The sequence below is a fragment of the Gavia stellata genome, chromosome 4, assembly GCF_030936135.1.
Source record: "Gavia stellata isolate bGavSte3 chromosome 4, bGavSte3.hap2, whole genome shotgun sequence".
Lineage (NCBI taxonomy): Eukaryota > Metazoa > Chordata > Aves > Gaviiformes > Gaviidae > Gavia > Gavia stellata.
In genome coordinates this window covers 3483512-3497442 of record NC_082597.1, presented here as the reverse complement: position 1 = coordinate 3497442, position 13931 = coordinate 3483512, and the positions used below count along the sequence as shown (strand labels likewise).

The 13931-nt window shown below is 47.0% G+C and overlaps 1 protein-coding gene across 1 annotated transcript in view; it reads right to left on the bottom strand.

Annotated features, from left to right (window-relative positions):
• PLXNA4 (plexin A4) overlaps positions 1-13931 on the bottom strand; it is a 425661-nt gene that overhangs the window by 219902 nt on the left and 191828 nt on the right. Inside the window, exon 3 of the mRNA XM_059815912.1 lies at positions 7205-7336. Within this exon, the coding sequence (XP_059671895.1) occupies positions 7205-7336 (132 nt within the window). The remainder of the gene's footprint in view (positions 1-7204; positions 7337-13931) is intronic.

The window sequence follows — 13931 nt, the reverse complement described above, 5'->3', positions numbered from 1 at the left end:
CAAGGACTCTGTGAGCAAGGCAGGGTATAAGTCTAGGTCTCCCAAATCCTGGACTGTCTCTCAACCACAAAACCTTTCTTCTTTCCAGTGCACTTAGAGTAGTACTTGCGTTAGGGGGAAGTGGGACACTTGAATACAGCATCAAACTGGCTTACAAAAGCATTTCCAAAGCACAAAAAGAGCTTAATTCAAATGCGAAACCCCAAGGCTGAGGGACAGTGGGAGATGAAATTCCAGATGCCCATGAATCTCATGGGATGGAAACAGCTCCCAGCATAATTTTTTCCCTTGCCATAAATGGCCCATTTGGGACACCTCCAAGACCTTGAATTGGTTCCTTACCTGCTCACCCTAGCTTTCTGAGTTATTTACATCCCCGCTGGAACACACAGCCAACCCAACAGGAGGTTAAGGGACTCCCTACTTCCTTAATTATCCCACAACGGCTTACCCCTAGAATACCCATGTGCTAGCAGCAAATGAGTTAAAATCAAGCTAAACTATGACTTTTTGCAGTAATACGCCTTTTGCTGATAAAGAATTATTTCAAAAGAGTCAGCAGCACAATGTGCTGCAGTTTTGCCGGTGGGCCAAACCGCTTTTATCATTCTTGGCTGAGAAACACAAGCACTCACACAGTGTCTTTTCCATCCTTAGCTGAGCATCTATTCAGGATTTTCCATCCATGCAGTCATTTCTGAGAAAGCATCTGACCTTATTTAACAGGCCCTTAATTAGCTGAAAGCAAATGCAAGGGAGAGAGTTCAGCCTCTGATATTGCTGAGGGTGATGAGTGGTATTTTAGGGACAGGGAAGAACAGTCAAAAAGACCAAAAGTTGCCTTTGTTGCCAACTGGGATTACACTCATTGCTTGCTAGAGATCAACTGAACTCTAGGAACTGTTCTACCTTGTTTTGTGTGGGACTGCCCAAAAGCAGGGTAGTTGGGCAATGAAAGGGGCAGTTTGGAGGCCTCTTCTTTTCAGGATTTAGAGAGAGCTTAACACGACACATCTTTGCAAACAGACTATCCATTTCAACTCTTGACTTGGGCCCCTTAGAAGCTCTGATGACCCTGATCTTACCTAGGATGTCAGTTTGGTCTAGGAGCAGCCAATTACTCCAAGGAAGAGACTGCACTGTCAACACCCTTCCGTCCTGGCTTTCAGAAGTTGAACAGTGGAAGCCTGCAGAAGACCTGACCATCTCCAAAGAGTAGATGCGCACAGAGTGGTCATCTTTCACACTATGCACAGTAGCCCCTTCTACAAGATGACAGTCAATACTCCAAGAACCTACGAGACAGCAGAGTTGAATGATAGAAATCTGCAACAGCAGTGCCAAAATTTACACTTCATGGGTGTCTCTGCTGCTTTTAAATCCTCAGGTCAAAAAGTCACATTTATTAGACAATCTCAGCTTTCCATTTTCAAACAAGATCATTTCTGTCTTTTCTGGTTCTGGACCAACGATGAAAAACATGGTCTGTATGCAGCCTGATGGCTCACAAACAAACAAATGCAAATTAAAAGGAAAAACTCTGGATTTATTTTTAAAACTTGTGATCTTGAGCCAGTGTTTCTGGGGACAGCCTCAAACTGACAATCCTCTCGAAACAGCCGTTCCAAACCTAGGAGTTAATGCTAATTGAAATCTTGTGCAAAGACCACATTTGAAGAAATTAAGCTACAATTAAGTAAAGATATTAATGATTGCTTTAACTAATTGTTATGATAACATAAGCAGCAGACAAGATTTTAATCAGTGGTCATGAAATCAGAAGTAAACTAGCCAGTCACCACCTCTTCCTTTGCAGTTAATTTGCACACAATAATTCTGCTACAGATAGTGACTCAGCGGCAAAGGGAAGAAGAAAATCTCAGGAGACAAATAGGTATAAGCCTTCCCCATTTTAATGAGAAACAGGCACAGAAAGGCCAAAAAAGACCCTGTCAACATGATTTGTGATACTGTTACTTAATTTTTACCAAATGTGGTTTCTGCCATGCTTTAGTTGAAGTACATATTTATTTGATATTTCATTGGCAAAGTTTAAAAGAACCCCCAAAATACCTATCTGCTTCTGCTACGCATGACCCTACCAGTTTCACCTTTGACATACTGTAATGGTTTTAGGGAATGATAACACTGCACAGATGTAATTTATCCTCAGATCATGGATGACTTTCTGCTAGTTTACAGGGAAGAAGCACAACTTCCCTCTGGAGCGTGAAGCTGACTCACCTACAGGAAACAAACCTGCCTGCACAGAGAGGGACAGCAAATCTCCTTCTTTGAGTCAAACATAAGGTTACTCATAAACTGTTTGCAGAACAGTCTTCCCTAACAATTAGTAAACCAAAAGTAGGAGGCGGCTCAAAGCCTTGGGATTTCAATAATACGAAATAGGGGCCTCTTGCTGTTTGCTTTCTGTTTTTTGAGCTTTTAAGTTCATTTTCTCTAGCTCTTCCCTTTGATTCTTCTATATCAAAGGGAAGAGCTGAGATTCTTGTGTCTTGGAGTTGCTTCCAGGTGCTGCGTCAGCTTTGCAAAACACACCTAGCACTGGGAGAGACCCAGGAGTCCAACATGCTGAAACAAAGGTATTTAGGGTGTGATGGAGGTGACCTTCCAAATACCAGTCCAAAGCCACAAGAGGAAAATGAGCATCCTGCACCTTCTGACATGTAGAGCTGGGCTGCATGTGCATGTCAACAGTTAAGCATCACGGAGGCAAGGTGACATGGTCAGCCAGCAGCGTGGTGGCAGCTGGAAGAGGAGAGAGCAAAGGAACAGGGGTGCCAGGACTGGGGGAGTGACAGAAAAGCAAGTGCAAATCTGTAAATGAGAGGACAGGGCCACAGAGAGGGATGGGATCAGAGAGAGAGGCAGGGATAGTGAGAAAGGGGTGGAAGAAGTATCATAACCCCTGCAGAGCTCCAGGGAGCTTGTAGGCTCAGGCTTCTCATTTGGGAGGAGAAAGGGATTGAGAGAAAGGGTTAGAGGAGGAAGAGGGACCTGAGGAGGCATGTGCATGTGTGATGAGGAGCAGAGGAGATGCAAAGACCTTGTAGACTTCCTTCCCCTGCTCCTCCAGCAACATTTCCCATCTGCTCCTCATCCCCTTAGATCTGCGTGTGAGGCAGAGGACTCTCCAGTGTCTGCGCACCAGAAACAAAGAAGGAAAAGGAAACAGCCCAAGCCTCCAATGTACTGATATCCCCATGACCACCAGAGAGCATCTCGATACAGGGACAAATGCCATTCAGACAGGTAAGTGAGGAAATTACACCCCAGAGCAGCCCCCTCCCTGCCTCCGCCACACAAGACCCTCTGTTCAGTGGGAAACACCATCGGGCTTGTAACTCACTTGGAGCCTCTGTGAAGGTTGGGGCTAAATGGCAGACCTCCTGATAAATCATGACAGATCCCATGCATGCACCAATCCTTCCCTGCTCTGTTGACAGGGACTTGAAACACACATTCGCACTTGAAACACACATATGGCCGCACCTATGTGAAATGATGGGACCTTTGTATACTGCGTCTCTGGGTTTCGGTGGCAAATATATCTCTCTCCCTTTTTCAATCAGTCTCCTTATAATATATGTATTTATATATAATGGAGCCCCTCTGACAGTAAAAAGCTGATGCATCCTACACCTGAGAGCACAGCATGTCTCATAGTGCCGACAAGTGCCACTGGTCACCTCTCAGCATTCAGAGGAGCTTCAAGAGAGGACCTGTTCCAGCCACAGACGGCAGGGTAGAGCTGGATTCCCCATTCCCTGTGGAGCCCAGGGAGTTCAGCTCCAGATTAAAAGCCCCATGTGCAACCCAAGGGCCCCGCAGTCCATTGAGGAAAGTGCTCCCATGCAGATGCTGATCTTAAAAAGACCAGGGGATATTTTTTTTTTTTGGCAGCATGAGAAAACCTCTTCTTGTAGCCAGGTTTATTGTGACAGGTCTTTGAAGGTGTTTCAAGTTAAAGGATGCCTTGCTGAGCTGAGTCTTAACACCTTGTTGCAGAATAGTTTGGGGCACAGCAAAAATAATGCTTGCTGGGACTGCCAGAGCCACAATAGGACTGGCATAGGCTGGAGAAACTGGCTTTATCGTTGGGGCTTCCATTCCTGTTGAGGACTGGTGAGTGATGAAGCTGAGCCTGGCAAAACTGCTTTTAATGGAGCACCTACACACCCAACAGAACCACTCTTATCGCCGGGGCACAGCCAGGTTTGAGCCCAGCAGACAGTGGAAGGAGAAACCTCCTTCCCCAGGGACAGGACCAGCCCCGGTGCCTGCCTGCCTTTGAAAAGGTCAGGTCAAGCCATCACTCTCCTGTCCCTCATCTCCACAGACCCCACAACACCAGGGGATTTCTGTGGGCAGTGGAAAACCTCTGATAAGTCAGAGCTTCATCCATTCATGAAAAGAACTGTACAACATGGCTTGAACAGTGGGTGGGACATATCGTCCCCAAGGCCAGCCTGCACTCTTCCACGCTGTTCATAGTCCTGCCTCCAGTGAAGGCAAACCCCTGCGCCCACTCTCAGCCACCGAGGCCCTACAAATGCTAATTCATTCGAGCACTTGAAGTGTGTTATATCATGAGCACACAGATAGCGACTGTATTGCCGTGATGGCAGCGCTGTCATTCGCATTGCTTGCTACGTCGCAGATAAAATCAGACGGGCAAAGGCTTCTGTAGTGCTGAGTGTTTCACAACACCAGATTTTAAATAATAATAGTCCATACCCTTTTCACTAACTTCTTACATACAGACACCCTTGGGCTTCAAAGATGGGTGGGGGCAGATGATCGAATAAATCACAGGGGACTCAGGGCTCCTGGATTCTCTACAGGGCTCCAACAACAAATTTTGGTCCTAAAAAAACCTGCTTAAGCTTGTGCTTCAGAATAGTCAGCCGCAAAATGAGTCTGCTCACATTGTAATGGTCAGGGAAGTGCAGGTATTCGACACACCAGCAAGAATATGTTCTTGGAAGTTCCTGGAGGAAAAACAAGTTGCTCCTCTTGGTCTAGATCTCATTTTTTAAGGAAGTGAGTGAGTGAACAGTGCTGTCCCATTGCCCTCTCCTAGAGAGAATCAAGACAGCTCCTGGGTGTGTTATGAGACCAACCAGCTCAAAGGAGCCAAATGTATAGTCTCTGTAAATCTGAAGGTCTGTACAAAGCCAGTGGTGGTATGTGAGGTGAGCTGTTGCCAAATGGACCTGCACAAAAAGGACACTGAGCTAGTCTGAAATCAGTGGAATGATTATTGTCATATCATCACACTTAAGGGCTTTGACCATGCGGGGAGCCCTTTTCTGCTCAAAGGAAATTAGGGCCCACAGAGTAAAAGGATGAGAAAGAGGAATGGTGGCTTGACCAAAGTCTTGCAGGAGATCACAAGCATCACCTGCCTCCACCTTCCCACCCCATCCCAACAGGTGACTGGGACTGTTTTCACTTCAGCACTGGAGGTGACATCCCATTCTTGCCCAGTGTAGAGCAGATGAGAAAGCAATCCCAGCTCAGTCATGATGTCCTTTTTCTCCTGAGTTATCATCATCTCACAGCCTCTTTAATAAAGACAAATGTACAGAGTTGCTCCCCTCCCCACTCTGAATTTGAGGTATAAATATCGATAGCTCAGGGAGGGGGGCAGAGGCATTGCAGAGACACAAGACATTTAAAATAAAATTATTCAAGCAGAAGAAATTACAGTCATAGATTGGAAACTGTACGCCCCGACTTTGCATGGGGAGGATAGCCAGCCTGCTACATCTGAGCTCCTGGACCACAGCAACCCTGCTAAACACCTCCCTCCAAAAACCGCATGTATCCCTGCCTTATGGGCCAGGAGAAAACTTCTCCTAGCTTACGTAAATGCAAATAATTTCAGTGTTAGCCACAGCTTGGAAAACAGCCACCAGAAGAGGATAGGAGGAGCGTCTGTAAATCACGGCAGGTGAAGAGGGAACGATTATTCACTGTTGGTTTTTTTAAGGCAGGAATTAGTGGGTGGCAAAACTGCCATGAAGGTGGGTGAGAGGAGGGGACGTTGTGGCCCATCTCCATCCTGGAGCCTGCTGATCATTGACCGCTGCAGCGCAGTGCTGTCAGAGGGTCAGAGCACAACACAGAGCATCTAGCAGAGATCTTGGTGTTAGGGAGCTGGGTGATACTGGAAGGAAACAACATTGCTCTGAAAGTGCCATGGGAATGTGTGGTCCCAAGGAAGACATCCTCCAGGCAATTCATGAAGGCAATAAGAAGCATATCAAGTGGGTGTTTTATGTTTGGTGCCACTTACATGATCCAAGGTCAGGCGGGTAATACTTGTTCAATGAATCACTGAGCCTTAATGTGTGGGTGAACATTTCATACTTGGGCTGGTGGCCTCCAGCTGAACTGAAGCTGCACTGTAGGACACCTGCCATCACCCTACCAAAATCCCTCATTGTTTCCTTTTGTCTGTGGATCTAAAGCTCCTCACAAGCACTCATGAATCAACTAGTTACGATATTTCAAGTCCTTGCATATCCACAAGACTAATTATGTACAATGAACTTCTTAATGCAAAACTATTTCCTCCTCCCACCGTAAGCAGCAAACTTCCTAAGGCCAAGCATTCTGCTAAAATCATCCAGATTTCCATGTTGAACAGCCAGATTGGTCCTTCCCTGGAATCTAGTTGGTAGTATTTTCAATAATAATACTAATAGTACAACAGGAATGTCACACTAAAGTTGGTCTGCACCCTGGCAGGCAGCGTCCTACACTCTTGATCACTGTGTCTGAAAGAGACCCCGGCTTCTCCAAATACTCTGGTTGGAGACAAATGATTCCGCGTTACACTTATCTGTATCTGTGGCAGATGCAGCCACAGTTTGAATGGGGGTAGAGAGCAATGTGGGATGCAGCAGATGCAGTAGCAACTCCTTGTCGTGTAACCAGTAGGACATGTACTGCATAAGACAATGCTGGGGGTGGTTTCTGCTCCCTGAGTTCTCTGTCCCTGGATCCTTGAAAATTGCATCAGTGTATAAATGCAATGGTTTCTAAGCACGAAAAACCATGAGATCAACAACAGAGAACGTCTTGTAGTCATCAGAACTTCATGTGCAATTCTGATGTCCATAGCATGATCAAGCTAAAAGCTTTCAAAGCACCATGGACTGACAGAGTTTCTTACCTGCTTCTCAGACATGATGTAGAGGTGTTCGTGATCCACTGAGAAGGCCATATCCCGTAATACGGGGCCAGTATCCACCACCTGCACAATCTCATACTCCAGTGTGTTCTTGGTGGTGCCGTCCACACGGATCTGCAGAGCAAAAATAAAAGCGGGGAGAGAACATGAGCATTTTTCCTCCTTCCATGGAGACTGTAGAATAATCATTGGAGAAATGCGTTGTGGTCTTTTGGACAACAACTACTGTCATCGCAAAGTGAACTTTTCCCCTGCCTCCTCACTTAAAGGATAAAGCAGCTTTAACTGCTTCTGCTGGTCCCATCAACACAAGAGCACTGCAGAAGAACAATCCAGAGCCTGCTCACTTTTATCTGGCACTATTACTGTGTTACTGTCATTGCCTGGACAAATCCACTGAGCTGAAAATGACGGCACAAAGGGCAGAATTTGTGGTGGTGATGATGAGCAAAAGATAAAAAACCACACAAGAGTCTGCAGGACTGACTCACTCAAATGCTAGTCAGACAATATTATTGTTCTTATTGCTAATATTCCATGGGGCAATATATTATTGCAATACAAAGACGTATTATTACAATACAACACGGACTATTTCGCTTGTTGATTACATATATCAGATATTGAAATCAGTCCTGCACAAATATGGCACCTTATGATTCCAGCCACATCTCATAACAGGGTTTCACTTAGGAACATCAATAACTGGAATTATGAGAAGGAACCAGATGCACAGTCCCAGTCTATCCCTGACAGTGACCCAGTGATACAGAAGAAAATGCACAAAACACCAGAGTTTTCTTTACCTGTCTAAACCCAATTTCTAGAGATTTGGCTCAAAAGCAGCTGGAGAAGGTATGTAAACCCTTTCAATACTATAATCACAGGATAATCTAGATATCCACAGGAGTGTCGGGTCCTTCTGGATCCCGTGAGGCTCTGTATTTCAGCAAAGCCATGGCCATGTGTTTCGGAGATACACCCACATGTCTTATCTCCCTTGCTATGTTTTCAGTGTGTTGCCTTTCACTTTCAGAAAATCTTCTATCCTGCAGCAACACAAACATCACAGTACCCTTCCCTAGAAGAAACAAAGTTGTAGTAGATCTGCTTCGTGCTCCACATCACAATTTCCATACCTTCCTGACCAAAGGTGGACCAAAGGCTCCCAGTCCCTGGTTTGCACTTGTGCAGTTTGATAGCTGAGCAAAAAGCACCCTTCCCACCCAAAGGAAATAACAAGCTGTGGAGAACTTACAGTATCAAGACCCATTCCCACTGTTCCCTGGCACAGCCCATGAGCTTGTTCCTTCTGTATCAACCTTTCAGCCAAGAAACTGAGACTGAATCATCTTCTATATTGGAAAGGCAAAGAGAAAGGAAGAGAGGGAATGGCAAAGGGTCTGGAAAGCCTGTATGAGCAAAGGGCAGCAATGATCTACAGATTCTTATCTTTGTCCTTCCTCGATCTCCCCACTGCTGTATGACAACAAAGAAATTTTATTTCCCCAGTAAAGACAGGGGAAATGAGGACAGCAAAGAGTCTGGAGGGTGCTCAGGGATGCTCAGATCCCACGTGCTATCCATCAACCTCCGCAGATGTGGGTGCATATGCAGGCATTGGTTGTTGGTCTGGACAAATGACACTGGAAGACTTGCAGTTAGTTTGTCACCTTGATGGATCTGGTGATGATAGCAACACACTCTGCAGCATCGACACACAAAGAGGTCAGGGCCTGAAGCCCAGCCCCAAACATCCGTGCCTCCCCCTGGCTCTGACCGCATGGGAGGAAAGGGCTCACTCGTGTCCATGGTCCCTAATGGGTGAATTCAGCTTCTCGGAGTCTCTTGTCTTGAAAGTGGACACTGATGTGTTTCACCCATGAGGTCAAGGGCAAAGAGGCCAGTGGGCTCAGGTCAGTCATTCCCCTTGGGACAGGCAGGAGAAAGGAAGGAGACAGAAAGGACTGCAGGTTGAGAAACACAGGAGTCTCCCTGTTGGGGCTCTGCCCAGGGCAGCTCGAATGCCCCCGCAGCAGGAGCCTTTCCTATTTCCCACGGAGACTTTCCTGCACCAAGTTCTCACTCTCAGGGGGCAGTCGCTGAGCTTTGCCGGCTGTTTCAGCTCTGCCTCCCTTCCTGGTCCCTTGTGGCTGCTCGTCCCTGTCAGAGGGCTACAGAAGATCCTCGCTCTCTCTGCTGATCACTGTGCTAAACAAACCTTACGTCTTTGCTGCTTTGACCTTGATTTTTCAGCATTGTCAGGGTCAGATCTGTAGGCCACTAGATATGTAAGCAGCCAATTATCACCCCAGGGCTCAGTCACTGTCCTCAGCCTTTGCCAGGCCCCATTAGAGGAGAAAGAGGTCAGAGATGGAAGAGGCAGGCTGGAGAAATAGTCAGCTGGAGTTAACAAATGGCACAGACAGGAGGCACAGCCCCCAGGGATCTCCCCTATGCATTTGGTGCAGGTAAAAGATTGCAGAGGTTTCACACCAGGAAAACAGAGATACTCGGAAGTGATTTAACAGCTATTGCTAGCCTAATTGCCTGCAAAGTCATTATTTTGCAGAGGAGGAGGGAGGGAGGGAGGAGCAAAGCTCATTCCACCGTACATGTGCAAACACACACACGTGCACTGATGCACACACAGCCCAGCAGCTGTAAGTGCAGAACCCTCTCTCTCTAGTTAAAGCTAGTAGTTAAGGAAAAAGACAATTCAGAAAGCCAGAAAGTCTGGCAGACGTTAACCCACACTGCACAGACCATGCAAGCCCTGCGCCAGCAAAGAGGTGATTATCGTAGCTTGCAGCCAGAAGTCTGGCCCTTAACTCAAGCCATCCCTTTACCTGTCTTAAACTCTGGTTTTCTTCTGTTCGACCCCAGGCGCAAAGTCCAGAGGATCTCCAACTTCCCTGCACATTCTTCGCAGTCCTGAGCATCAAACAACACAACAACAGTTTCTCCTAGAGAGAGATTTATTCCTGGCTCCAAGGAACCCACTGGAACCAGGGCATTTGGGTTAGCAAAAAAATCAAAAGAAGAGTCTGTGAAGGGGAAATGAGATGATTTTCATCAAAGCCTACAAGTGATCACCACTAAAGTCAGGGACACAGATACAATCTCTGCTCAGAAGGCTCCCCAAGTTACCAGTTGAAGGGCATTTGAAGCAGGCACCGGCAGTTTGCTCTGTTCCTGCTCTTCTTTGCTGGCATCAGCCACAAGCCCTACATAGAGCTGGGGTGCTGGGGTAGGTAGAGTTTTCTTCTGACTGAAGTATCAGTATTCTTATATCCAAGATGTTCTTATTAGGCTGTGAGATCAGAGCCTGGCTGACAGTCCAGTGGGGATTTCTCCTTGAAACTGCCTGTTAACCATCAGCACCTCCGCAAGGCAAGAGGGAGGGGAACAAGAAGTGATGGAGAGGGCTCCAGGACCATACACAAATCTCAAATGCTCAGTCCGCCGCTACCAGATGTGCGCACACTCCTCCACAAACACTCTCATCACCTCCACCGCAGGAATACCTGTTCCCACTGCCTACACGTCTGTTCTGGACAGGCACCCGCTCCTTGGACCACAAGATGATCTACTCAGCACCCAAAGCCCCCCTTGCCCTCCTTTAACCCAGCACACATGTGCAGAGCTCCCGGGGACCAACGCGCTCAGGCTGCACATTAATCCTGCTTCCCGGAAGGCTGTACTCACTGGGCTTCATTCTGCAAAGCCGGCTGCTATTAAAACGTCAGCATGATGCTTCCCGAAGGTCAGCTACCAGGGGACCTATTCTGGCAGCTGTTTGTTTGTTTGTTTGAACATTATCTAGGTCTGGCTGTTTATTTACATCCATTGAAGTATCAGACAATAAATATCCTCTCCCAGTAGCAAACAGATGCTTGCACTTGAATGTTCTGGCTAGTGCTGGCTTCAAAATGATCTCCTTAATGAGCAAACAACACTATTAATCTTTAAAAACACAGGCTCTGGCCTTCCCTGAGCTCCTACCCTGGCCATGGCTAGCCCTACAGGCATCCTGGCAAGGAGCCCACCGGTCTGGTAGATGAAAGAAAGTAAAAGATACCTTCCATCACTCGACTGGTGCTTTTCAGCGTTATCTGTGTCTCCCCAACTGCTGTGGGGTCCGCATGAGGGTGATGCTTGGGCACAGCCTCCCGGGTAAGCTGGTGGCAGATGCCTCAATCACACTTCTAAGAGGGAGATGGGTTTTAGAGGTTGGGATCATATGGTTATCAAAGAGAGGGACACAATAAACCCCTCCAAATCATGGGTATGGACTCAAAAATGTCTAAGAAAAGCAGTGGGGTTAGAGGACAAAGAAGGAATTGGTGCTCACAACAAGATAAACCATGATCATGGCAAAAAGCAAATATCTTCAAGATCACCAGAGCAACAGAAACACCTGCCTTCCCGACCGGAGCATCGATCCTGGCCCGTGGTCTGAGAGGACTACATACCTCTGTTAGCATGTTATTCCTCCACTAAGCTGGATGGGGACAGCCTCTTTTGGAAAGCCTCACTGTGCAGATGTGGAGACTAGGTGAGAAAGAGGTTAAGTGACCAAGCATGCCGGCAGCAGAGCTGGGAAAAGCTCTCCCAAACTGTATGTCTACATTAGCAAATAGCATAGTGTAAAAGGAGTTATCTGTAAAGGGAGACTGTTTCTGCTAAAATCCAGCATCCATACTAGATGTACTTCAGGAGCTTTACTTCAGACCCATCAAAGCCTGATCCCCTTGACTGAATCAGTGTTTGGCGCACGTTAACATCATCCAGTTTTGTTTTATCCAAGAAAAATCCAGTTCATACACTTTAAGACTGCTCTGCTATATGCATCATAGCAAATGAAGCATGGACAACTGATTGTCTTCAAAATTGCCTTCAGACTCACTTCAAAAGCACACTCCTAAACCAGGACTCCTGCTACCACCTCACCTCTGTTTTATTGTCCCAACAGCTTGGACTGGTCACTGGCAGCAAAAGAATAGATCATTTCCACTGTGTCAATTGAGCTCAGCTGTTTCCCACTCTTCTAAAACCATCACCACCTGCCCAGACCATCACTCCTGTCCCAACAGAGTCAAAATGAGACCCCCTTCATTAACTCCTTTGTATAATGCACTTGAAACCCATCCAGGACTCCTGAGAGTGTGGTCAGGCGCAGGATCACGATGGCTGGCCAGGCGGACAGCAGGAGCAGACGCTGGTTAGATGGTAGTAATTACAAATAATTAAATGAATAACTAAATGGAAGAGGAACTGGTGAACCATGGCTCGCTCAGCCAACCCGTCCCTCCCCACCACTCTGCTTTTGTGCAGCGTCAGCAGCCCCTGGGATGATGAAGTTAAAGGGAATTCATCATCACCGGCCCCAACACATCCAGCCAGCGCTCCAGCAGCTCCTGCTCAAGTCATGCTGTTGGTTTATTTTGGCCATGGAATTGCCCCAGTTCCAAGAGGAGGTGAGTAAGTGGCTGCCAAGAAGATTGCAAAGGTGGATTTCAAAGGCAAAGAGCCCTGCAGGTCACAGAATCTATCCCTGTTGCTTCCTCCTGGGTGCAAGGGAGCGAACACATCCGTGGCACTGCCTCTGAAAGGAGGAGAAATATTTTTGGGCAGGGAAAGCCAGACCTGGCTAGACAATCTCTGTCCTCTCCATATCCTGAGGCATCCCTCTTTTGTCCTTCCTGCCTCTCCTTCTCCCACGGCTTCTCACTGAAATCACCACCATTATTTCTAGCTATTGGATTAAGGATCTGCAAACCTCATTTCTAGGAGATCCAAACAGCCCTGGAGCCCAGCACATCAATCCAGGCTGCTCTGAGCAGTGCCCAGCCACAGCCTTACGACTGCACAGGGGCCTCTAATACTTCATTGTTTTTCCAATACCAGTTCCTCCCTGGTTTATGAACCTAATGTTCCCCAGTGGATGCTGGGACTGCCGGCTGCTGTTCCCGGCATGGCGAGGGGGTAAGGACACAGCAGACAGCGTATGATCTAATGTCAGGCCGTTATGATGATCATCTATTTCTGCTTTTCCATTGATTTGGGTTATGTGATGTAGCTCTATTGATCTCAGCAAAGATGGGGAAGGGGCTGGTGACGCTCTATGCTCCTCCTATTTGCTCTCCGTTTTGGCGTGTGTTTTCCAGTCGAATAATCTGTTCTAATTTGCCTAAAGCCTATTAACAGGAGATCAATTTCTAATAAAACATGGCATTTCAATAGCCCCATCTATCTACCAATCCAAAAGGCCTTTAGAAACACTAATTGAAAAAGCAAGGGGTGAGGTATCTCTTTCTCATGCCTAATAGTCAGCAGCCAGCAGCTCTCTCTCTCCTCTTGTACAGATGTTTTAAGGTGCTGCTTGCATGGATGATGCCAGCCCATCCAAATACAGATTGCAGAGCACCTTCAGCCATATGGAGAGCAGGATCCTGGAAAAACCAGGTGTTTAGTCTTCTCAGCACTCATGCCTTCAATGCTATCCAGACCCCAATGTGTCATGACGCAGCCACTCTCAGCAGAGGTGATGCTAGCTGATCCGGAGAGAAGGGTAAACCCCAGCCTTTTGCTTCCAAGGGAGACCCACATCCTAAATTTGCAAATGCCCTCCAGCTTATAGCCTGGCAAGGGTCACCTCTAAAACTCTGTCAAGTGGCTGTGTGATCACTCATCCAATTATATCCAC